Raw genomic sequence first — 24,223 nt, 5'->3', positions numbered from 1 at the left:
GCTTGAGAAAGACAGGCTCAAAGAGAAGAAGCAAGAGCTCTGCTGCAACGTGTTTTATTATGTGCCAAGAACTACATCACAGCTTACTCCACACATCCGTAGGAGAGTGCAGTCTTGCCTGCATATACTACAATGAGGTAGAGACTTCACATACTGGTTCACAAAACCCCACAAAGAGCAGCTGGAATATGCAACATCAGCTCAGCAGGAAGAAGGGAGAACATATGACACTGGTTCTTTGGCACACAGCTTCTAATAAAGAGGGGGGAAAGAAATAAAACAAAATCAAAACTTCAACTCCCGGCACAATCTGCGGGCCGCGCTCCTCCTTCGCACATCTCTCTCTCTTCTCGACAGGGAAAAAAAAGGGTTTCTAGGAACCCTGAAAGCACAGCCCTCGAATCAGCTCAGTTATAAAAAAGAAAATTGAAGTCTTGTGACTTTGTGATTAAAAACCTGTTATCAAGCCCCCCTTTGAAGTGCAACTTAAAGTGCAACAAACTATATACAGCAGCTCAGAGATCGTTTATCCGGTCCGGTTTCAAAATCCGAAAATCCTGTCCTTCTGGGTTGCAAATACTGCTTATTCACAACTTGAGAAACTTTTTTTTTTTTTTTGGTTAAACTAACAGCTCCCAGACACAAGTTGCAATGATGTTAAAAGCTGCCAGGAAAGAAAAAAATCTAGTCTCCAACGACTTAAAAACCGTTTTTTTTTCAAGAGTGTAAAAAGGAACTGGTAAAAATCCTGGAGCGTAAAATAGGAAATATGATTTGGTTTAAGTGAAGAACAAAGTCTCCTTGTTGTTACAGTAAAAAACGCCAGCTGAACATTTGATTTGCTCCGTTCAGATGGGGGGGTTTAAATGAATGGAAAGGCACTGTATGGCAACTGCAAAAAAACCGAGCCAATGAGACCTGCATTATTACCACCAGTATTGCAAGGAATGTAAAAAAAGGGCCCTCGATAAATAAGAAACTGAAGCGAAGGCATCCGCATTCAACACCTTCTCAACGCAAGGCCCCTTCATGCTTCTCGTCAGCAACAAGGGACCCAAGTCTGGGAACCGCAGAATCCCCTCCCGAACCCCCCCCCCCTCAAACAACCCCCCCCCCCCCGACAAAAAATCCACTGTGCATTAAAAAGTGCAGAAAAACAAATAAAGACCAGCAAGTGCAAACGTGAAGGCAAGAATCCCCGATAGTCCTTCCAAGACGGGCACCTCCCAGGCATTGGCGTGACCCCGGGAAGCTTGCCAGGCCCCTCTTCCTCTCCTCTCGCTCGCTCTCCCTCCCTGTGGCAGGTGGACCCAAGGCAGCCGCGCCGGGCTCTAGCTGGCGTCCCGGTTCTTCTGGTTGCGCATCAGCGGGCGGTGGTGGTGCAGGACCTCCATGGAATGTTTCCAGTGCCAGCAGGAGCGGCAGAAGTACTTGAAGCAGATCTGCCCCGAGGGAGAGGCAAGAGACGTCGGAAACAGCAAAATCCCTCAAGCCTTGTTCACTTCTTAATGTATACATTTGCTATGTGTATGTGGATTTCACTGCTCATTTCTTAATGTAGACATTTGCTATGTGTATGTGGATTTGCCAGTTCGACTGGACCTCTTTGGTGTGGTAGGGGTTATAGATATGTGATTGTACTGAGCATGTTCAGACACAAGACTCCATTTTGTAGTCAGTCTGCTCAACACCTGATTGGAGGTGGATGTGTCTGCTTTACACCTCAGTGGAGGTGGATGCATGTCTGAGTCGCACCTCAGTGGAGGTGGAGGCATGTGACAGGCCGGTAGCCGGGGGGGGGGGGGGTAGGGGTTCAACCCCCCCCCTCCCCCGAAATTTTTCAGATTAAAAAAGAAAACCTGGTTTACTCGTGAATTTTAACCAAATCTATGAGACGCAAAAGAGTCCCTCCAGGCACTATCTCAAGCAGATATTGACAGGCCTGTAGCCCGTGTGTGTGTGTGTGTTATGGGTTCAACCCCCTCCGAAATTTGCAAAACCCCCCCCCCGAAATTTTTTTCTGGCTACGGCCCTGCGTTGCACCTCAGTGGAGGTGGTTGTATGTCTGTGTCGCTCCTCAGTGGAGGTGGTTGTATGTCTGAGTCAAACCTCAGTGGAGGTGGTTGCATGTCTGTGTTGCACCTCCGTGGAAGTGGTTGCATGTCTGTGTCACATCTCAGTGGAGGTGGATGCATGTTACTGTTTTAGATTTCAATAGACAAGTATGCCTTATGGACTTCACTGAGTACAACTATACCTATTAAGAACGATACCCTGTGTACTCAACACACAGAGAACTACATTCTATCTATAACTGAACCTAAATAAGAAATGTGCCTGTATGGTGAATTAATACAAGATGTTTGTGAGTAAACAAGATGTGTTATTTTTTTTAATCTGAGAGCATATTTTAAGAGGCTTCAAGGGAGTGTCAGGGTCTATCTATGGCAGGCATGGGCCAACTTCGGCCCTCCCTCCAGGTGTTTTGGACTTCAACTCTCACAATTCCTAACAACCGAAAGGCTGGAGGGCCCAAGTTTGTCTATGCCTGGTCTATGGGCTTTCAACACCCAAAGTCTGGAAATGGTACTCTGAGCAATTATGGAATATATTGCACTGGAGGGAGGGAAGAAGGAAGACAAAGGCAATACCTGGTCTCTGCAGAAGAAGGGACCTGGTTGAGAGCGGCAGACTTGACACATGGCATCTTCCAGGTACGGATCAATCTGAACCTGCCCAGAAAACAAGGAAATGCAATAGTAGGGCCACAAAGGAAGGAGGGCAGAGGCACAAGCAGTTTTTCTACTTCTAGTTCTTTACTGGGGTGGAAGAGAAAGAGAAGAATGTGTTGTCCTGTCCCCCTTAGCAGCTCTCCTATTCTTTCCCATCGGGCATCTTTGCCCTGATTCTACAGAAAGCCTGCAGGACTGTGTTATCTCTGCCGACATGCATATTTATACAAGCCATCCTTCTGTCTCTATTGGATGTGTCGTACCTTTTTTGTAAACTTGGTCGTCTTGATCTCCACAAACGCGGCGCTCACGGCTTTCAGGTAGCTGCGCTGGTTGTTGAAGGTGACACGGCCGGATCCTGAAACCAAACCAGCCCTTTTAGTGCAATAAATATGCGGCACCAGAACGGATCTGCCCAGAGCCACGAGCCAAGAGCAGAAATGCAAGGACTGTGAGTCAGCACACACATGATTTACTGCAAAGTCTGCCATAATGGAAGTGGGAGACGAGGAGAGAAGGCTCAGCAGTCGGATCTTTAGAAAACCCCGGCATGAAATATCCCTGAATCATACCTCTCAAACTAAGGTGTGGATGGCAACTTAGGAAACTTACACATCTTCGCTGTTTAAAAGCACCCAAATATATATTAAGAACTAAATTTCAAGACAGTAGGAAAAATGGGACATGAGTAAAAACATTTGAATGTCACCTGAGGAAAATACACACTAATTTGTCAAAGGTGCTGTTTATTCAAGTTACTAAACTACCGTATATACTCGAGTATAAGCCGACCCGAATATAAGCCCAGGCACTTAATTTTACCACAAAAAAACTGGGAAAAAAAGACTCCAGTATAAGCCGAGGGTGGTAAATTTCAGAAATAAAAATAGATACCAATAAAATTACATTAATTGAAGCATCAGTAGGTTAAATGTTTTTGAATATTTACATAAAGCTCAAATTTAAGATAAGACTGTCCAACTCTGATCAAATCATTAGTCTCATCTTCTTCAATGTAAATGTGCCTATGTATCCTTTTAATAATAATAGAGTAAAATAATACATGTAATAATAAATAGAGTAAAATAATAAATGCAATAATAATAAGATCAGAGTGAAATAATAAATGTATTAATAATAATAATAAAAATAGAGTAAAATAAATGTAATAGTAGCAACAATAATAGAGAAAAATAATAAATGTAGTAATACCAATAATAATAGAGAAAAATAATAAATGTACCATATATTCTCGAGTACAAGCTGACCCAAATATAAGCCAACCAGGACCCTCACCCGAGTATAAGCCGAGGTGGGCTTTTTCAATCTGTTCAGCAAGCCTTTCAAATGCTGATTTATTATCAGTAAATGTTCAATTTGTATATGTATACATATACATAACTAGGGTCATTTTGTGGCAGAAAGTGGACACAAAAATATTCCTTGGGAAGAAAGGGGTTTTGAGTAGAATACATTAAAGAAGCACTTTTGTGAAGTACAGCTGAAGCATTATTTGCAAAAGTCCAGTGTAAATCCTGCATGTTGTTGCTAACAGAAAGCTGTAATTGCCAAATTTGTGATGACCCCCCAACATTGAGTTACTTGGTTCCCAATTGTGCTCTCCAAAAACTAACAACACAACTAGGTCTGTGTGATAGAACTCAACTTACAAGACCCTTATGATTTTTTAAGTTGCATCCCTTAATCTTTTTGGGGGCCAGGAAAAGGAATTTTCGCTTAAGCATTTCTCAAATCCCTCGGACACCCCAGTGGAGGATCGGTCACGGCTAGGACTCACTCACCGATGGGGTACTTGTGCTTGTCCGTGTCGATGCCTGCGTATACCACACCCCCAAACAGGTCGTTGAGGATCCCCGCTAAGGCCTCGGCATTCAACATCCCATGGAGAGCTCCCACAAAGACGGTTTTGCCCGGGTCAAGCCTCTGGGTGGGACTGCGCACAAAGTTGCTGTCTGCCAGGACCCACGGAATGACCTGCACCTGAGACACCAATGGCACCATTCAGTCACCAACAAATCACTCCAAATATTCCTCTTATTTACCTCCCAGAATCCCTGGCATATGTTGGTTGGGGTTTAAGGGAACTGAAATCCAGAAACACATGGGATACTATGCAAGTTCATGTATGAGTTTGTGAACTTACAGCAGGCATGGGCAAACTGTGGCCCTCCAGGTGTTTTGGACTTCAACTCCCACAATTCCTAACAGCCAGTAAGGCCGAAGTTTGCCCATGCCTGGTATATACAGTATTTTTTTTTTAAAGACATCTTTCTACCACGTCTCCTATATCATCAGATGGTTGGACCAGAATGAAGAAGGCAAGGCCAGGAAGACATCTTTCCACCATAATAATAATAATAATAATAATAATAATAATAATAATAATATAATAAAAAAATTATTTATACCCCGCCACCATCTCCCCACGGGGACTCGGGGCGGCTCACATGGGGCAAGGCCCAACTAGCACAATTTACAAAAACAGTATAAATACACTGAACAATATACAAAAAAATAAAAATAAAACACAGTAAGACAATAAAACAAGAGTTAATACAGCACCAAGTATAATTCAGTCGCCATGTCTCCTGTATCAATTTAACAATGTAATAATATATAATATTCATATTATACTATACTAATTTATTTATTTATTATTTATTTACAACATTTCTACCTCGCCCTTCTCACCCGAGGGGACTCAGGGTGGCTTACAACAACCAGCAAAATTCAATGCCAAACAGATCAATAAAAACAGCAACATATCTAAAACCATTAACAATAATCCATAAAATACATTAGTCAAGGTTAAAACATATAGTTACTTAACAACATTCTTCCAAGGAACCATTGCACATAAACTTATTATTATTATTATTATTATTATTATTATTATTATTATTATTATTATTATTATTATTTTCATGTCAGGAGCGACTTGAGAAACTGCAAGTCGCTTCTGGTGTGAGAGAATTGGCCACCTGCAAGGACTTTGCCCAGGGGACGCCCGGATGTTTTGATGTTTTTTTTACCATCCTTGTGGGAGGCTTCTCTCATGTCCCCGCATGGAGCTGGAGCTGATAGAGGGAGCTCATCCATGCTCTTCCTGGGTGGGATTCGAACCTGGCAGCTTGCAGATCAGCAACCCAACCTTCAAGTCGTGAGGCTTTAACCCACTACTCCACCGGGGGCTCCTAACCTAATATTATAATATATTGTATATACATATAATATTGATAATATTATAATGTAATACAATATAATAATAATATACTATTATAATTGTATATTTATATTACATGTAATATTACTAATAATATTGCAATATAGTCGTATAGTACAATATAATAAAAGGTAAAGGTTTTCCCTGATGTTAAGTCCAGTCATGTCTGACTCTGGGGATTGGTGCTCATCTCCATTTCCAAGCTGAAGAGCCGGCGTTGTCCGTAGACACCTCCAAGGTCATGTGGCCAGCATGACTGCATGGAGCGCCATTACCTTCCCGCTGGAGTGGTACCTATTGATCTACTCACACTGGCATGTTTTCGAACTGCTAGGTTGGCAGAAGCTGGAGCTAACAGCGGGTGCTCATTCCACTCCCGGGATTTGAACCTGCGACCTTTCGGTCTGCAAGTTCAGCAGCTCAGTGCTTTAACACACTTTAACGCCACTATATAATGCTTACATTGTGTTATATTAATAATATAATATATTGTATGTATATATAACTTGTAAGCCGCCCTGAGTCCCCTTCGGGGAGAAAAGGGCGGGAAATAAATGTGGCCAATAAATAAATAAATAAATATCCCCAAGATTTGTTAGTTCAGGAACATTTGGAAAGTCAACTCTGACAGTTCCCAAGTCCCCTTGTGGGACAATGGTAAGGAATAAAGGTCAAAGCCCCCTCCTCAATCTCCATTCTATGCACTGCCTGCCGAACACATCCTTGGCCGAGATGCAAGCGGAAGAAGACCTTGGGCGGGAGGCCAGAAGCCAGCCATCCATCCACAGACTGCTTTGCTCATGGATTTCTTGCTCATCCCACCGCCACCCGAAACAGGGGCCTATTGTTGAGAAAGATCTATGCAGAGCCTTGCTGCCAATTCTAACACTTGCCTTGCAAGCAGCTCCTGGCAGCATCTATCAGTCTGCGTAAGGGACAGCCACTATTGTTGCTGAAAGTTTGTATTTTTTCCCACTGACCTATTTGCAAGTGCAAATTAAATCCAGAGCGTAAAAGTAAAGCGTCTCTGGCTATAGGGAAAAAAAATTCAACTCTGGAATAATAGTCCTGTATTGACGCCTCTTCCAGCACCTTGAAGGCGATGACAATTTGGTTAATTCTCCCCTCCTGTTGATTTTGACAAACTCACACTTTGGCCCAGGTTTTTTCTAGATTTTATCCAAGGTTTTTTACCGTTTGTTTTTGAATGAGATTTTATGACTTATTTTTATTGTTATTACCTGTTTTTATTGCTTTTTTTATTGTTGTGGACTGGCCCCATGTAAGCCGCTCCAAGTCCCTTCGGGGAGATGGGGCGGGGTATAAAAATAAATTTATTATTGTTATTATTATTATTATTAGAGTTACCATCCAAGGTTATTAAAATATGGCGGTGCAGCAAAACAGTTGATCTTTAAGAACAAGGTTTGCAGAAGGCATGGGCCTCCTTTAAAAGCACAGTGGGGCTTCCCAGAAACATTAAAGTGTTCTTTAAAACAACTTTTATTCTGGCGGGAGCAACAAAAATGCTAAATTCAGTGGCTTGGAGAACTTCATGATTAGACCCATTCCCAAGGGCCCAACAGCCAACAATTACAATGAGTTGCTGTGAGTTTTCCGGGCTGTATGGCCATGTTCCAAAAGCATTCTCTCTTGACATTTTGCCCACATCTATGGCAAGAATCCTCAGAGGTTGTGAGATCTGTTGGCAACTAGACAGATGGGATATATATGTGGAATAATGCCCAGGGTTGGAGAAAGAACTCCTGAGGCAAGTGTGAATTGACTAGCTTGGTAAGCATTAACTAGCCTTGCAGCTTCAAAGCCTGGCTGTTTTCTGCCTGGGAAAGGTGGACAATTTCAACAGAAAGGAGAAAACCATGAAAATAAACAAAGTCTGGCTACCAGTATTAAAAATCTCTAAAATCAAGACACTAAGTAAACAACAACATTCAGAAGATAGGGGAAGTCCAGACAAGAAACAACCGAGGCCAGCTAACATCTCCCAACAAATTTATTTACAGTAAAGTATCGCTTATCCAACGCTTATCCAATGTAAACGGGCCAGCAGAACGTTGGATAAGTGAATATGTTGGATAATAAGGAGAGATTAAGGAAAAGCCTATTAAACATTAAATTAGGTTATGATTTTACAAATTAAGCACCAAAACATCATGTTATACAACAAATTTGACAGAAAAAGTAGTTCAATACACAGTAATGCTATGTGGTAATTACTGTATTTACGAATTTAGCACCAAAATATCACGATGTATTGAAAACACTGACTACAAAAATGCGTTGGATAATCCAGAACGCTGGATAAGCGAGTGTTGGATAAGTGAGACTCTACTGTATTTATTTATTTATTTATTTATTATTTACGACATTGATATCCCGCTCTTCTCACACTGAAGGGAACTCAGGACGGCTTACTGAGTGGCATTATTCCATGCCCGAACAACAACAACATATGTAAACATTAGACAACTATGGTGCATAGATCCAAAGCCAGATAATCATATTCATCAATCCAAAGACAAATTCCAATTCTACACAGATAATTATGCTGGGTGAAATGTATATCCGTATATCCCTTTATGAAGGCAGATAATGAGAAACTAGCTCTGAAGCATGGAAAGTCCAAGCTGGTGCTTCAAAGCACATTGGAGCTAAAGCAAGGACTGAGTGTCAGTCATTTAATTCCATTTTCCGTTGGGGCCGCGAAATATGAGTTCATCCGCTCACCTCTTTGCAGCGCATCCTGCGGCTGGACATCTTGAAATAGTACTCGCTGAGGCCGCTGGGGCTCAGCACATCACGGGAACAATTCTGGAGTAAAGCGCGCACCGATTTCTCGGACTCAAATACCAGGTAAGCATAGCCTTTGGAAGGAGAGGAAAAAATAGTCTTATGACAACAGGGCAAGTGTAATCTCACTCATTCATAGAAAACATGGAATTGCTTGCACTGTATCAAAAGAAACAGCTCCAATCATCCCTTTACCCCAAGATTCCTGAACCGAACTGTATGATCTAAGAATCCTGAGTAACAGAAAGGTGCTTTTAAATGGCCAAGTTAATAACAAAGCAAGTTACTTCCTTGCTGAAACAAGAACAATGGTGAAAATAATAATAATAACAACAATAACAACAACAATAAAGAGAACCCCATAGGACATGTAGTCCAACGCCTTCCCGCTTTCATGCAGGAAAACGATAATAAAAACCTCAACAGATGATACAGCCTCCATAATAATAATAATAATAATAATAATAATAATAATAATAATAATAATAATAATAATAATAATATAGGAAAAGGCTATACATCACACAGTCCTAAACACTTGGGAAGTGTTCGACTTGTGATTTTGTGGTATGAAATCCAGGATATATATCTCATTTGCTGTGTCATACTGTGTCTTTGTGTCAATAATAATAATAATAATAATAATAATAATTTATTGTGATTATCATATTAATTATATTATAATAATAAAATATTATTTTACATCACACAGTCCTAAACACTTGGGAAGTGTTTGATTTGTGATTTTGTGGTATGAAATCCAGCATATAGATCTCATTTGCTGTGTCATACTGTGTCTTTGTGTCAGTAATAATAATAATTTATTGTGATTATTATATTAATTATATAATAATAATAATAATATTGTTATGATTATTATATTAATTATATTATAATATAATATTATTATTATTATACATCACACAGTCCTAAACACTTGGGAAATGTTCGACTTGTGATTTTGTGATATGAAATCCAGCATATCGATCTCATTTGCTGTGTCATACTGTGTCTTTGTGTCAATAATAATAACAATTTATTGTGATTATTATAGTAATTATATTATAATAATATATTATTATACATCACACAGTCCTAAACACTTAGGAAGTGTTTGACTTGTGATTTTGTGATATGAAATCCAGCATATATATCTCATTTGCTGTGTCATATAATATAATATTATTATTATACATCACGCAGTCCTAAACACTTGGGAAGTGTTCGACTTCTGATTTTGTGGTATGAAATCCAGCATATAGATCTCATTTGCTGTGTCATACTGTGTCTTTGTGTCAATAATAATAACAATTTATTGTGATTATTATAGTAATTATATTATAATAATATATTATTATACATCACACAGTCCTAAACACTTAGGAAGTGTTTGACTTGTGATTTTGTGATATGAAATCCAGCATATATATCTCATTTGCTGTGTCATATAATATGATATTATTATTATACATCACGCAGTTCTAAACACTTGGGAAGTGTTCGACTTGTGATTTTGTGGTATGAAATCCAGCATATAGATCTCGTTTGCTGTGTCATACTGTGCCTTTGTGCCAATAATAATAATAATAATACCATAATTTCTCTTCCAAATAATGCCTGCTCCCTCTATCCTGAGTGCCACCAATTTGTGGATTCCTCTCCGCACCGCTCCCAACCAAGCAAATTACCAGGTGAAGTGACCTCAATGGAAAACCAATGTGGGGCCTGCCTCCTTCCTATGGGGCTTCCACCTCTCCAGCCACCAGCATGCAGCCCTCTGTGCTCTATAACATGGATAAAAGTTTTTCCTACCACGTCTGTATTACCTTTAGGCATATTACCTTTGGGAGGGCAGCGAGGGTGCTTGCTATCCTTACCAGGCCACTCCACTCTCAACGAACCAAACACACGGAAAGTGCTGATCAGACCCGCTGCGCGGAAGAGAGACATGCGTTTAGAGGACAGAAGAACCTCCCAAGTCAATGCCTGCCATTGGTTTTTGGTTGCGCCCAACAAGACGAGCCAGGATGAGTCACCTATTCCCCATCCATGTTTTGTATTACAATTCCCATAATTGGGCTGATGAGTTTTCCGGGCTATATGGTCATGTTCCAGAAGCATTCTCTCCAGACATTTCACCCATATCTATGGCAAGAATCCTCAGAGGTTATGAGGCCTGTTGGAAAACTAAGCAAGTGGGGTTTATATTTATATACAGTAGAGTCTCACTTATCCAAGCCTCGCTTATTCAAACCTCTGGATCAGGGGTCCCCAAACTAAGGCCCGGGGGCCGGATGCGGCCCTCCGAGGTCATTTACCTGGCCCCCGCCCTCAGTTTTATAAGATAATATATTGTATATACATATAATATTGATAATAATATTATAATGTAATACAATATAACACTAATAATAATACCATATAATAATATTAATTATATATTCTATATTACATATAATATTTCTAATAATATTACAGTATAGTGGTATAGTTCAATATAGTAATATATAATGCTAATATTGTGCTATGCTAATAATATATTGTATGTACATATAATATTGATAATATTATAAAGTAATACAATATAACTCTAATAATAATACCATATAATAATATTAATTATATATTCTATATTACATATAATATTACTAATAATATTACAGTATAGTGGTATAGTTCAATATAGTAATATATAATGCTAATATTGTGCTAGGCTAATAATATAATATATTGTATGTACATATAATTTGTAAGCCACTCTGAGTCCCCTTTGGGGTGAGAAGGATGTGATACAAATGTAGTAAACAAATGCAGTAAATAATAAATAAAATAATAAATTTTAGACTTAGGCTCGCCCAAAGTCTGAAATGACTTGAAGGCACACAACAACAACAACAACAACAACCCTAATTAACTTGACTATCTCATTGGCCAGAAGCAGGACCACACTTCCCATTCAAATCCTGATAAATGTATGTTGGTTAAAATTGTTTTTATTTTTAAATATTGTATTGTTCTTTCATTGTTGTTGTTGTTGTTGTTGTTGTTTTTGCACTACAAATAAGACATATGCAGTGTGCATCGGAATTTGTTTGTATTTTTTTTCAAATGATAATCTGGCCCCTCAACAGTCAGAAGGATTGTGGACCGGCCCTTGGCTTAAAAAGTTTGAGGACCCCTGCTCTGGATAATCCAAGTCATTTTTGTAGTCAATGTTTTCAATATATCGTGATATTTTGGTGCTAAAGTAGTAAATACAGTAATTACAACATAACATTACTGCATATTGAACTACATTTTCTGTCAAATTTGTTGTATAACATGAAGTTTTGGTGCTTAATTTGTAAAATCATAATTTGATGTTTAATAGGCTTTTCCTTAATCTCTCATTATCCAAGATATTCATTTATCCAAGCTTCTGCTGGCCCGTTTAGCTTGGATAAGTGAGACTCTACTGTATTATGAATATTATATGTATATACAACATGTTATAATTGTTATATATTATTGTAAATTATATTGTGTGTGTGTTTGTGTGTGTGTGTGTGTATATATATATATATATATAACACACAAACACACATACACACATATATATATAATGAAAGTATTTGAGAGAAAATTTCTAGAAAGATTATTGGAAAAATAAGATTTTTATTTTCTCAAAAATTAATAACAATTAAAAAAGCGGAAAAAAAGTAATTGGCCACCTTGATTAGCATTGAATGGCCTCGCAGCTTCACAACCTGGCTGCTTCCTGTTTTGTGGGAACCCTTTGTTGATTGCTTCGTGACTGGAATTCCCATTTTTTGAGTGTTGTTCTTTATTTACTGTCCTGATTTGAGTTTTTTTTTAAAAAATACTGGTAGCCATAGATGTGGGCAAAACGTCAGGAGAGAATGCTTCTGGAACATGGCCATACAGCTTGGAAAACATACAACTCTGTGATCCCGGCCATGAAAGCTTTCGACAACACAACTCTCATAATGATTTATGAGTGGACACTAAGAATGTTTACTGAGGTTTCTGCAACATGTGATAGTGTCCTGAGGACTATGCTGTTATAACAGTAGTTTGGGTTGTTTCTGGCCTATAGCGACCATATCACAGCTTTTTTCTTGCAATATTTATTCATGACCTTCCTCTGAGGTTGAGAGGGTGACTTGCCCAAGATCTACCAGTGGCTTTCGTGACCAAACATTTGGAGCTATTCTCAGGTCTACGCCAGTTCCAAATGCAGATAAGGATTGCAATATGCTTTCTTAACTTGTACATCTTTCATTTTTTTAAAACTAAAAATACTATTTCTGCACAGGTGGATTTCTCTTAATAATTATGATACTCCTCTGACAAATGTGGGAAGCTAAAAGAAATGTCTATAAATAGGTAAAACTTCCCCATATGTAAAAATAATGACATAGGGATATTATTAGATACCAGCAGTACGAATTCCTTTGTTATACCTGACAGTCTTGAGGAACATATGTTCTTATCTATAGCACAATATTGCTAGAATTCAGCATTATATGGATGTTGTCAATAATGATGTAAGAGCATCATGTCAACACTGAGTAAGTACTTTGCTATTTTTTCTGATCAGTATTAAAATAGCACCGTGGCTTTACCTTCGATAATTCTGTATTAAATTCATCTTTTTTGCACTATGTATATAACCATGTGGAATTTAAGTATGCATTATTTTTATTCTGAGTGGGTAATTGTGGTGTATTGAAATCATTTTTGGCCGTGCTGGGGCGCAGGCTGGTTAGCAGCCAGTTGCAATAAATCACTCTGACCAAGAGGTCATGAGTTCGAGGCCAGCCCGTCGGAGTGAGCACCTGACAATTAAAATAAACATAGACCCTGCTCGTTGTTGAACTAAGCAACCCGAAAGATAGTTGCATCTATCAAGTAGGAAATTTAGGTACCACTTATATGTGGGGAGGCTAATTTACAACACCATAAAAATCATCCAGCCGCTGCTGGAATGAGGAAGTTGCCATCGCAGTGGATGATGAAGAAGCTGCTCCCCTTGTTGCCGGAATCAAGCATACCCTCGGGAAGCTGGAGATGGTTTAAATTGCCTCTGTGTCTGTCTCTGTCTCTGTTCTATGTTATATGGCATTGAACTGCAACTGTTGCCCTTTGTATAGTGGTAAAAGCATCATTACAATAGTTTTCACCAAGTTTGATACCATCAACGGTACCAAAATATCCTGGTGGCTAAGTCCCAGGTGTTGTCATACCTACCCAACAAGGAGAAATACTCACAGGAAGAGGGTTTACCTGTACGTGACGGAGGAGGGAAAAGGCCAGCACGGAGTGAATGTTTCAGCATCACTCACCTGCCTCTCCGAGGGCCGTAAGAAGCTGCCAGTCACTCACTCACCTTCTGTGATATCCCAAGGCACTCCTCCTAAAAACACCTTACAGGAGTAGACTGGATTCTTGTAGTTTCGGGGCGGGAGCTGCCCGCTCCATGTACAGGTGGCTTCGTTCATGGCTGAAGACAAAAAACCGTTAAAAAAAAGAAGTTGTCAGAAATATTAAAAATGTACTAGGTATTTTTGATTACAAAAATGTGAGTCAAGCACTGAAAGAGTTAAATACACTAGTGTCGCCCTGAGGAAAGTAAGAAGGCTCCAGTGTGAGAAGGCCTGGTGTGAAAAGCTTCGGTGAGAAAGCCCTAGATTGAAGGCTTTGTGTGTGACGCTCCAGTGTGAAGGCTGCTGTGTGCAAAGCTGCTGTTTGAAGCTCCTGTGTTAAGTTCACTGTGAGAGCGAAGCTGTTTACCGTATATACTCGAAGATAAGCCGAGTTTTTCAGCCCTTATTTATGAGCTGAAAAAGCCTCCCCTGGCTTATAATCGGGTCAAGGCCAGCAACAGAGCCTGCAGGCTATTGCTTGCAATATATGATCTATTTCTTTCTTCTACCTTATCAGTGTGTTTACTTTTGCAAAGCCTCCCTCACTCTTAATCAAGGGAATGTTTTGCAAAGAGAAAGACACCTTTGCAAGTCAGGAAGAAAAATATATATTCATTAATCTTATGAAAGCATTTTCCCCTGAAATATTTATTAAACTCTCCTACAGATATATAGGCATTAACCTCTTGTAAGCTTTTGCCATCTCTATGTACCTTTATATGTGTATCTATATACATTAATTTTATATATGAATTTCCCCTCATATGTTTGCAGGTCTTTGCAAATCCTTTATACATATAGATCCATGTACCTGTGTATCTGTAGCCATACATACACATTATTTTTATATGTGAATTTACCCTCATATGTTTGCAAGTCTCTGCAAATATCTATATAGAGAGAGATGTCTGGATAGATATGAATATATTACAGAGGGGAAATGAATACACAAATATATATAGACATGTCTAGATAGATATGAATATATATATATATATATATATATATATATATATATATATATATATATATATGGCTTGCAAATATTGTAGGGCAAATGCACACACACACAGAGGGGATTTGCAAACGTTTCAGGGGAAATGCATATGTGAAATTAGTGTCTATAATTATAGATCTATAAGGATCTATAGGCTTTGAGACTGCAAGGCTATTCACTGCTATTCCATCTGGCCAACAAAGGATTCCCATAAGCCCCAGCAATGCGTGGCCGGGAAAAGCTAGGGCTTGCAAATATTGTAGGGCAAATGCACACACACACACAGAGGGGATTTGCAAACGTTTCAGGGGAAATGCATATGTGAAATTAGTGTCTATAATTATAGATCTATATCTAGCTCTGCATTGTTTATACAAGCATTGAATGTTTGCCTGTTACTATGTTGGAAGCCGTCCTGAGTCCCCATGAGGAGATAGGGTGGGATCCAAATGAAGTTATTATTATTATTATGTTATTGTTGATACCGTAATGTTTTTGTTGCCCCTACTTTTCCACTTATAGAACTAGTTCATTGTTTTTCTTTAAAATACAGTAAATATTCAAAAACATTTAACCTACTGATACCTTGATTAATGAAATGTTATTGGTATCTATTTTTATTTTGAAATTTACCCATAGCTGCTGCATTTCACATCCTCGGCTTATACTCGAGTCAATAAGTTATCCCAGTTTTTTGTGGTAAAATTAAGTACCTCGGCTTATATTTGGGTCAGCTTGTACTTGAGTATATACGGTAACTGCATGAGAAAGAAGCCCAGCGTGGAAGCAAAGGTGGAAGTATAAAGAACTTTAGTTGTATTATGGAAACCTTGTTTTTGTAAATAGTGCAATCGTATTACAGTAGAGTCTCGCTTATCCAACGTAAATGGGCCGGCAGAACGTTGGATAAGTGAATATGTTGGATAATAAGGAGAGATTAAGGAAAAGCCTATTAAACGTTAAATTAGGTTATGACTTTTCAAATTAAGCACCAAAATATTATGTTATACAACAAATTTGACAGAAAAAGTAGTTCAATACACAGTAATGCTATGTAGTAATTACTGTATTTACAAATTTAGCACCAAAATATCATGATGAATTGAAAACATTGACTACAAAAATGCGTTGGATAATCCAGAACGTTGGATAAGCGAGTGTTGGATAAGTGAGACTCTACTGTATTTTGATATAAAGAAAAGCCTCCTAAGGAAGAGATAACATTAGACTGTGTTTTTGTTCTTTTTATCACTTTGGGTACTGGTGCTGGGTCATGCTGCTAATAAGTTACTCTGCTATACATTGATGGGGAGGGTCTTCTGTTACTAAGCCCACTCGCCCAACAGAAGTGTGATCCACAAGCCAGGGTCAGTTTAGTATCCAAAGGCTCACCTGCCGCCTGCTTGTGAAGCTTCGCCTCCCGTTCGATGCTGAAGGGGTCCTCCGGGGAGGAAGGGTCCGGCAGGTTCCACGAAGGCCAAGTGGAGGCTCCGGGCCACTGCTTGGGGATGGCGGTCGGGGTGGACGTGACTGCGGCCAGAGTGGCTTGATCCTGGTCCAGGTGGGAGCCGGCTCCATTTAAGGAATCTCTGGCGAGACCACCGAGAGGCAGGAATGGCAGAGGCGGAGAGATGCGGAGGCTTGACTGCAAGAGACAGGGGTTGAAAACAGAGTTTGGAGACACCAGAATTCAAGGTGGCATCTCCTAAACCCAGCATTGATACATCCTGATAACTGGCCATCCAGCAATTGCTTAATAAATAATAATAAGTTTATTTATATCCCACCTCCATCTCCCCCAAAGGGGACTCGGGGCGGCTTACAGCAAAATTAAAATACAAGCAATGATAAAATATGACACATCAAAGGACAACAACAGAAACCAATAATAAACATACACAATAGGCGAAAAAACACAACATAGAATTAAAACATCAAATTAAAAACAATGAGGTTGCAATAGTGGATAAGCAAAGCTTCTCCTTTCTACTACTGCGTTGAGTGAAATGGCAATCACCACAAGGAGAGGCAGGTAAGAATTATTATTATTTTATTGTATGACACAGCAAACAAGATAGATATGCTGGATTTCGTATCACAAAATCACAAGTCGAACACTTCTCAAGTGTCTAGGACTGTGTGATGTATTTTCGGATGATGCGCTCAGATCCCAGCAGGGTGGCCTTTTGCAGTTGGCAGATCGTAATTTTGTCAATGTCTATTGTTTCCAAATGCCGGCTGAGATCTTTTGGCACGGCACCCAGTGTGCCCATCACCACTGGGACCACCTGCACTGGTTTCTGCCAGAGTCTTTGCAGTTCAATCTTGAGGTCCTGATAGCGGCTGAGTTTTTCCTGTTGTTTTTCGTCATTGCGACTGTCACCTGGGATGGCAACATCAATGATCCAAACCTTTTTCCTTTCCACAACTGTGATGTCTGGTGTGTTGTGTTCCAGAACTTTGTCAGTCTGGATTCGGAAGTCCCACAGTATCTTTGCGTGCTCATTTTCCAATACTTTTGCAGGTTTGTGATCCCACCAGTTCTTTGCTGCTGGGAGGTGGTACTTGAGGCATAAGTTCCAATGAATCATTTGGGCCCCATAGTTGTGCCTCTGTTTGTAGTCTGTCTGTGCGATTTTCTTACAGCAGCTGAGGATATGATCAATGGCTTCGTCAACTTCCTTGCACAGTCTGCATTTTGAGTCATCAGCTGATTTTTCAATCTTGGCCTTAATGGCCTTTGTTCTGATGGCTTGCTCCTGGGCTGCAAGGATCAGGCCTTCTGTCTCCTTCTTCAGGGTCCCATTCGTGAGCCAGAGCCAGGTCTTCTCCTTATCAGCTTTTCCTTCAATTTTGTCAAGGAACTTTCCATGCAATGTTTTGTTGTGCCAGCTGTCAGCTCTAGTTTGTAGTGTGGTTTTCTTGTACTGGTTTTTTGTCTGCTGTGCTTTGAGGAGTTTCTGATTTTTGACCATTATTATTATTATTATTATTATTATTATTATTATTATTATTATTATTATTATTATTATAAGGTTGCTGTGAGTTCTCCGGGCTGTATGGCCATATTCCAGAAGCAATGCAAGATCTATCATTTGCAATTAGCTCAAGATCTAACATTCATTTTTAATTTTTATATCCTTCATTTTTCTCTCTACTTTTTCCCCTTTTTTCTTTCCTCCCACCTCTCTCTGGTGCTCCTATTTTTGCTGTTTGTTCTTTCTCTTAATATCTTTATTTTTCTTTTTTATCTTTAATATGCATGTAAAAGATCCAATAAAGATTATTTAATAAAAAGATCTAACATTCATTCTCTGTAATTATACGCCTCTTAAGCAGGTGCGTTTCTTCTCCGAGCAACAATGTGTTTGAACAGAGCAGATGCTTAAAAACATTGGCAATTACTCAAGTTTTTTTTTTCCAAAGTGGGTTTAGAAGTTGGGAAAAGTGTCTCCAAGTCAGATCACCACTTCTAAAATTATTTTAATTCCAATGAGGATTTTGGTTTTCGTTCAACTCCATAGAGTTCCCGCATATCATAACCTCTTGCTTCTATACACCAATTAAACAAAAACGACCCCAACCACTTACAATCAAGTCTGAGAGGTGGTCGGAACCGGAGCTGAATCCGCTGGTGTCGGAGTCGGAGGGGCTGCTGGAGCGCGAATACAAGAGCGACCGGCTGCTGTCCAGGCGGGAGCTCCTTAACGCCGGGCCCGGAAGGCTTTCCGTCAGCTCCGAGCCAATGGGGTCCAGCGGCAGGAAACCCAACGGGGGCTTCCCCAGAGGGTTGCTGAGCATGTTAAGAACTGCAAACGAGACAAAAAGTGATTATTTGCATCCTCTTGATAAAGGCAGGAGGCATTTTCTCTTTCGTTTTTTTTCAAAACCAGGCAGTGCTTCCTCACCCCAAAGGAGCAAAATGAAACCGATTTAGAGACAGACCCCATGATGTCCCAAATGCGCAATATAAAACACTGTCCAAATCACTGACACTTGTGCCAAAAAACAAGAGGACTGTTGCAAGAAGGGCTGGGTAACTGCCATACTGTCCTCTGTGTCAATATAACAATATAATCTATATATATATAAAAGGGTAATGAAATTTCGGCCTAGGACAAAACAACAAAACTACACATCCCAGAAACACTAAACTTGGCAGCACAACCCCTCATCCATGCCTCTACGTTCATACAACAAAAAGAAAAGAAAAATAAAGTCCTAATTAGAGGGAGAGGAATAATTGTTTTTATCCAATTGCTGCTATTTAGAAGGCTAAGCTCCGCCCACTTGATCTCCTAGCAACCCACTCAGCCCAGGGCACAGGCAGAGTTAAGCCTCACTTAGGCCTCTTCCACACTGCCTATAAAATACAGATTATCAGATTTGAACTGGATTATATGGCAGTGTAGACTCAAGGCCCTTCCACACAGCTATATAACCCATTTATAATGGACTTAATGTCAGGGGAAAAGCTTTACCCTTTACCTTAACTACCACCAATTCCTCAATACTTTATTTCCCATACCACCATACTTCGCCACAGCAACGTGTGGCTGGGCACAGCTAGTCTATATATATAAAAGGGTAATGAAATTTCGGCCTAGGACAAAACAACAAAACCACACATCCCAGAAACACTAAACTTGGCAGCACAACCCCTCATCCATGCCTCTACGTTCATACAACAAAAAGCTCCAGCTACTCCAGAAAACGGCCAGGCTTTGAGACTGCAAGGCTATTCACTGCTACTCCACCTGGCCAACAAAGGATTCTCATAAACCACAGCAACGTGTGGCCGGGCAAAGCTAGTAATATATAATACTCATATTATGCTATACTAATAATGTAATATATTGTATATACATACAATATTGATAATAATATTATAATGTAATACAATACAATATAATAATACACTATAATTGTATATTTATATTACATGCAATATTACTAATAATAGTGCAATATAGTGGTATAGTACAATATAGTAAAATACAATGCTTATATTGTGCTATACTAATAATATAATATACTAGCCAGGTGGAATAGAAGTGAAAGCCTGTTGTTTTCTTATAGGAACCGTTGTTTGGTGAGCTGGAATGCAATGGAATAGGCTCGCTGATTGGAAAGTTGGATACTTGCATTCTAGGAGAATATTTTTGTTTTTTTAATTTTTTGGGATTTTTCTGGACGTGTTTCTGGTTTTTTTTTTCTTTTGATGGTCAGTCCTCGGAATGTGATTAGTTTTGTGGCGAAATTTGGTGATTTGGCCCAGTGGTTTTGTTGTTAACCTGGTCCTAATCATGCATATTACATTTTTGTATATATAGAAGTTTGTATGTACATATAACTTATAAGCCGCCCTGAGTCCCCTTTGGAGTGAGAAGGGCGGGATATAAATGTCGCTAATAATAAATACATAAATAGTTATGCTGGTGCCCAACCTTTGGTCCTTCAGGTGTTATGTACTTCAACTCCCATAATTCCTGGCCATAGTTTAAGCTGGCCAAGGCTTCTGGGAATTGTAGTCCCAAACACCTGGAGGGCCAAAGCTTGGGCATTAGCATACTAGAGGACCTTTTGGCACCAAACTTTGGAAGATGCAGGTGGCCCACTGAGTTGCTTCCATCAGGGTGCAACAAACACGCCAGAATCAATCCTCTTCGATATAAACACAGAATTAAATGCCCGGGCTGTGGCGCAGGCGGGAGAGCAAGCCAGCTGCAATTAACTGCCATGAATCACTCTGACCAGGAGGTCATGAGTTCGAGGTCCGCTCGGAGCCTATGTTTGTTTGTCTTTGTTCTATGTTAAAAGGCATTGAATGTTTGCCTGTATGTGTAATGTGATCCGCCCTGAGTCCCCTTCGGGGTGAGAAGGGCGGAATATAAATGCTGTAAATAAAATAAATAAATAAATAAATTTATGCAAGAAGCAGCTGCCGCTTTCTCACTCTTGGTCCATCATCAGCCACTAAAAGCAACACCTTGCCACTTGTGGTTTGGCACACAAAGGGGAATTATCTATGATATATCTTGAAGTCACAACTAATGGTGAAAGTTGCTCAGCAAGCCCTATAGATGAGAGTATATAGCCTGATTCAGAAACCTCGTTGTACACACTTTTGTCGGAATTGACAAGGCATATCTTGTTGTGCATATGAACTGCTCTAAGGCATGTGCCTACAAGTGGCCACTGGCCAAGCCACTGTTACATAATGTTCGGAGCTCAAAGTAATTCTCATGGCCATTTTTGTCCACAGCGACAAAATCCCCCAAAGCAAACAGTCAGCATCTCTTTCAGAGCTTGATCTCCCCCATCCCACACAAAGCCATCTCACAACTTGCCTCCCACATAACGCTGCTGTTTCTATAGTTATTCCAAAGGTACATGGGCCAGTCACCAACCACATGCTAAAGGCTGCCTATTCCAGGCACAGTTTGTTTTGCAAAGGCAAGTGTTCTGCCAAAACGTTGGCATTCCCTTTGCCCATTCCTTATGGAGGAAGAAGCAGATGTTTTCTGTTAAAGCAAATAGCTAGAAGATCTATGGCTGGAAAAAGTGCAGAAAGAGAAGTGGTGCCATGCTAGGTTAGTGCCATGCACATCCTATCATCATCATCATCATCATCATCATCATCATCATCATCATCATCATCATCATCATCATCATCATGAGCCCGGACAGCATAATCACATAAAAACATACTGTATATACTCAAGTATAAGCCTAGTTTTTCAGCCCTTTTTTAGGACTGAAAAAGCCCCCCTCGGTTTATACTCGGAGGAGGGTCCTGGCTGGCTTATATTTCGGTCGGCTTATGCTCAAGTATATATGGAACATTTATTATTTTTCTCTATTATTATTGGTATTATTACAGTTATTATTTTACTCTATTATTATTAATACATTATTTCACTCAAATATTATTATTGTTATTACATGTATTATTTTACTCTGTTATTACATTTATTATTTTACTGTATTATTATTATTATTATTAATTTTATTCTATTATTATTAAAAGGATACATAAGCACATTTACATTGAAGAAGATGAGAGTGATGATTTAAGCAGAGTTGGACAGTCTTATCTTAAATTACAGTTTTGTGTAAATATTCAAAAACATTTAACCTACCGATGCCTCAATTAATGTAATTTTATTGGTATCTAATTTTATTTCTGAAATTTACCACTCTCGGCTTATACTTGAGTCAATGTTTTCCCAGTTTTTTCTGTAAAATTAGGTGCCTCAGCTTATATTCGGGTCGGCTTATACTTGAATATATACGGTACATACAACTCACAATATAACAAGATAAAAATAAAGTACAATATAAAACAAGGGTATTATAATAGTTAAAAAACTGGGACGATTACTTTCCTTTTAATATTAAACATTTCTAGACCTCATGTACTTAAAACGCCAACAGAATCTGTATGCAATGATAATATTCAGCAACTGGAGTTCTTGTATCCTTCACATTGATGCTATTAGCCTCTTCCTCAATTATGTCCTAAAAAACTTTCAGGACCTTTTCTGTTTGTTGTATTGTTTGTTTCAAATATAAAGTCTCTTCCTTCTTGAACAAAGATACCTGAATATTTATCTACATTTTCATCTTCATTGTTACATGTCCAAATACAAACCCTATAGCTGCTTAAAACAAAGGATTCCCCCCAGGGAGGAACCAACCAGGCTTTGAAGCTGTAAGGCTATTCAATGCTAATCAAGGTGCCCAACTGCAACATTCACACTTGCCTCAAACAGACAAGAGTTCTTTCTCCCACCCTGGACATTATCCCACAAATATATAAACCCCACTTGCCTAGTTTCTAACAGACCTCACAACCTCTGAGGATGCCTGCCATAGATGCAGGCAAAACGTCAGGAGAGAATGCTTCTGGAACATGGCCAGACAGTCCGGAAAACCCACAGCAACCCATAAGCCATTACAAAAAATAATGTTCTTCTACCAGCTAATGGTGAGAAATGATGGGGTCCTACATCTCACATACCAATGTAAAATAAATGAAGACTCCTAATTAGTGTTGGTTTGGAGCCAGCTACACTTTTGGCAAAATTCTGTTCATTCCATTTTCATCATGGATTAGCTATGATATTTGCAGGCTGTGCTACACGAAGGAAGAGACTCTGTCTCTAGGAAACGCAAGATTCACCACCCCCGTATTTATTGGTTATTACAAATATTATATTTTATACTGCCCTTCAAGTTACTCTCCCAGTGCAGTTTAGAAGAAGAAAACAATTAACGTGTAAATATAATAACACAGTACAACAATCTGAAAGCCAATTTTTTTAAAGAAATAGCCATGATTAAAACTGCATATAAAAACCCCAATAAAATAAAATGCCTTTGGGAACAAAATGGGACCAAGATAGGACAGTGGGCCCTCCACATTCACTGGGGCTAGGAGTGCAAAATTCTGTAAGAGCGGAAAAACATTATTATTATTATTATTATTATTATTATTATTATTATTATTAGGATTTGATGCACAACAAGATTAGTACACAGCAAACTATGCTGGATGTATTAGATCACATGCCAGGCACTTCCCAAGTGTCTAGGACTATGTGATGTATCGGCGAATAATGCGCACAAATCCAAGTAGGGTGGCCTTTTGCAGCTGACAGATGGTAATTTTGTCAGCACCAATTGTTTTTAAGTGCTGGCCAAGGTCTTTAGGCACTGCACCCAGTGTGCCAATCACCACTGGGACCACCTTTACTGGCTTGTGCCATAGTCTTTGCAGCTCGATCTTTAAATCCTCGCATCGTGACAGCTTTTCCATCAATTCTGCTGTCACCTGGTATTGCACACTTTCGACAATCCACATTTTTAACATGATTGTAATAATAATTGACACAAAGACAAAATACGACACAGCAAACGATATATATATGCTGGATTTCGTACCACAAAATCACAAGTTGAACACTTCCCAAGTGTTTAGGATTGTGTGATGATTTATTATTATTATTTC

At 39.3% G+C, this 24,223-nt stretch overlaps 1 protein-coding gene across 4 annotated transcripts in view; it reads right to left on the bottom strand.

The window, feature by feature from the left end:
• Positions 1 to 38: 38 nt before the first annotated feature.
• The window catches only part of cpeb1 (cytoplasmic polyadenylation element binding protein 1), a 53,553-nt gene continuing 29,368 nt past the window's right edge, over positions 39 to 24,223 (bottom strand). For 3 of the 4 annotated variants that reach the window (XM_062963481.1, XM_062963482.1, XM_062963484.1), the window contains 9 exons: positions 18,802 to 19,019; positions 16,603 to 16,855; positions 14,177 to 14,290; positions 10,614 to 10,718; positions 8,725 to 8,861; positions 4,535 to 4,733; positions 2,996 to 3,090; positions 2,652 to 2,732; positions 39 to 1,442 (listed from right to left, as the gene is read on the bottom strand). In XM_062963481.1, the coding sequence (XP_062819551.1) occupies positions 1,332 to 1,442; positions 2,652 to 2,732; positions 2,996 to 3,090; positions 4,535 to 4,733; positions 8,725 to 8,861; positions 10,614 to 10,718; positions 14,177 to 14,290; positions 16,603 to 16,855; positions 18,802 to 19,019 (1,313 nt within the window). In that variant the 3' untranslated portion in view covers positions 39 to 1,331. The remainder of the gene's footprint in view (positions 1,443 to 2,651; positions 2,733 to 2,995; positions 3,091 to 4,534; positions 4,734 to 8,724; positions 8,862 to 10,613; positions 10,719 to 14,176; positions 14,291 to 16,602; positions 16,856 to 18,801; positions 19,020 to 24,223) is intronic. The other variant, XM_062963483.1, reaches the window with a different exon arrangement.

Source organism: Anolis carolinensis, unplaced genomic scaffold (assembly GCF_035594765.1).
Source record: "Anolis carolinensis isolate JA03-04 unplaced genomic scaffold, rAnoCar3.1.pri scaffold_11, whole genome shotgun sequence".
In the NCBI taxonomy this organism is placed as follows: Eukaryota; Metazoa; Chordata; class Lepidosauria; order Squamata; family Dactyloidae; genus Anolis; species Anolis carolinensis.
Note: the sequence above shows the minus strand (reverse complement) of the source record. Positions and strands in the feature narration are given on the sequence as shown.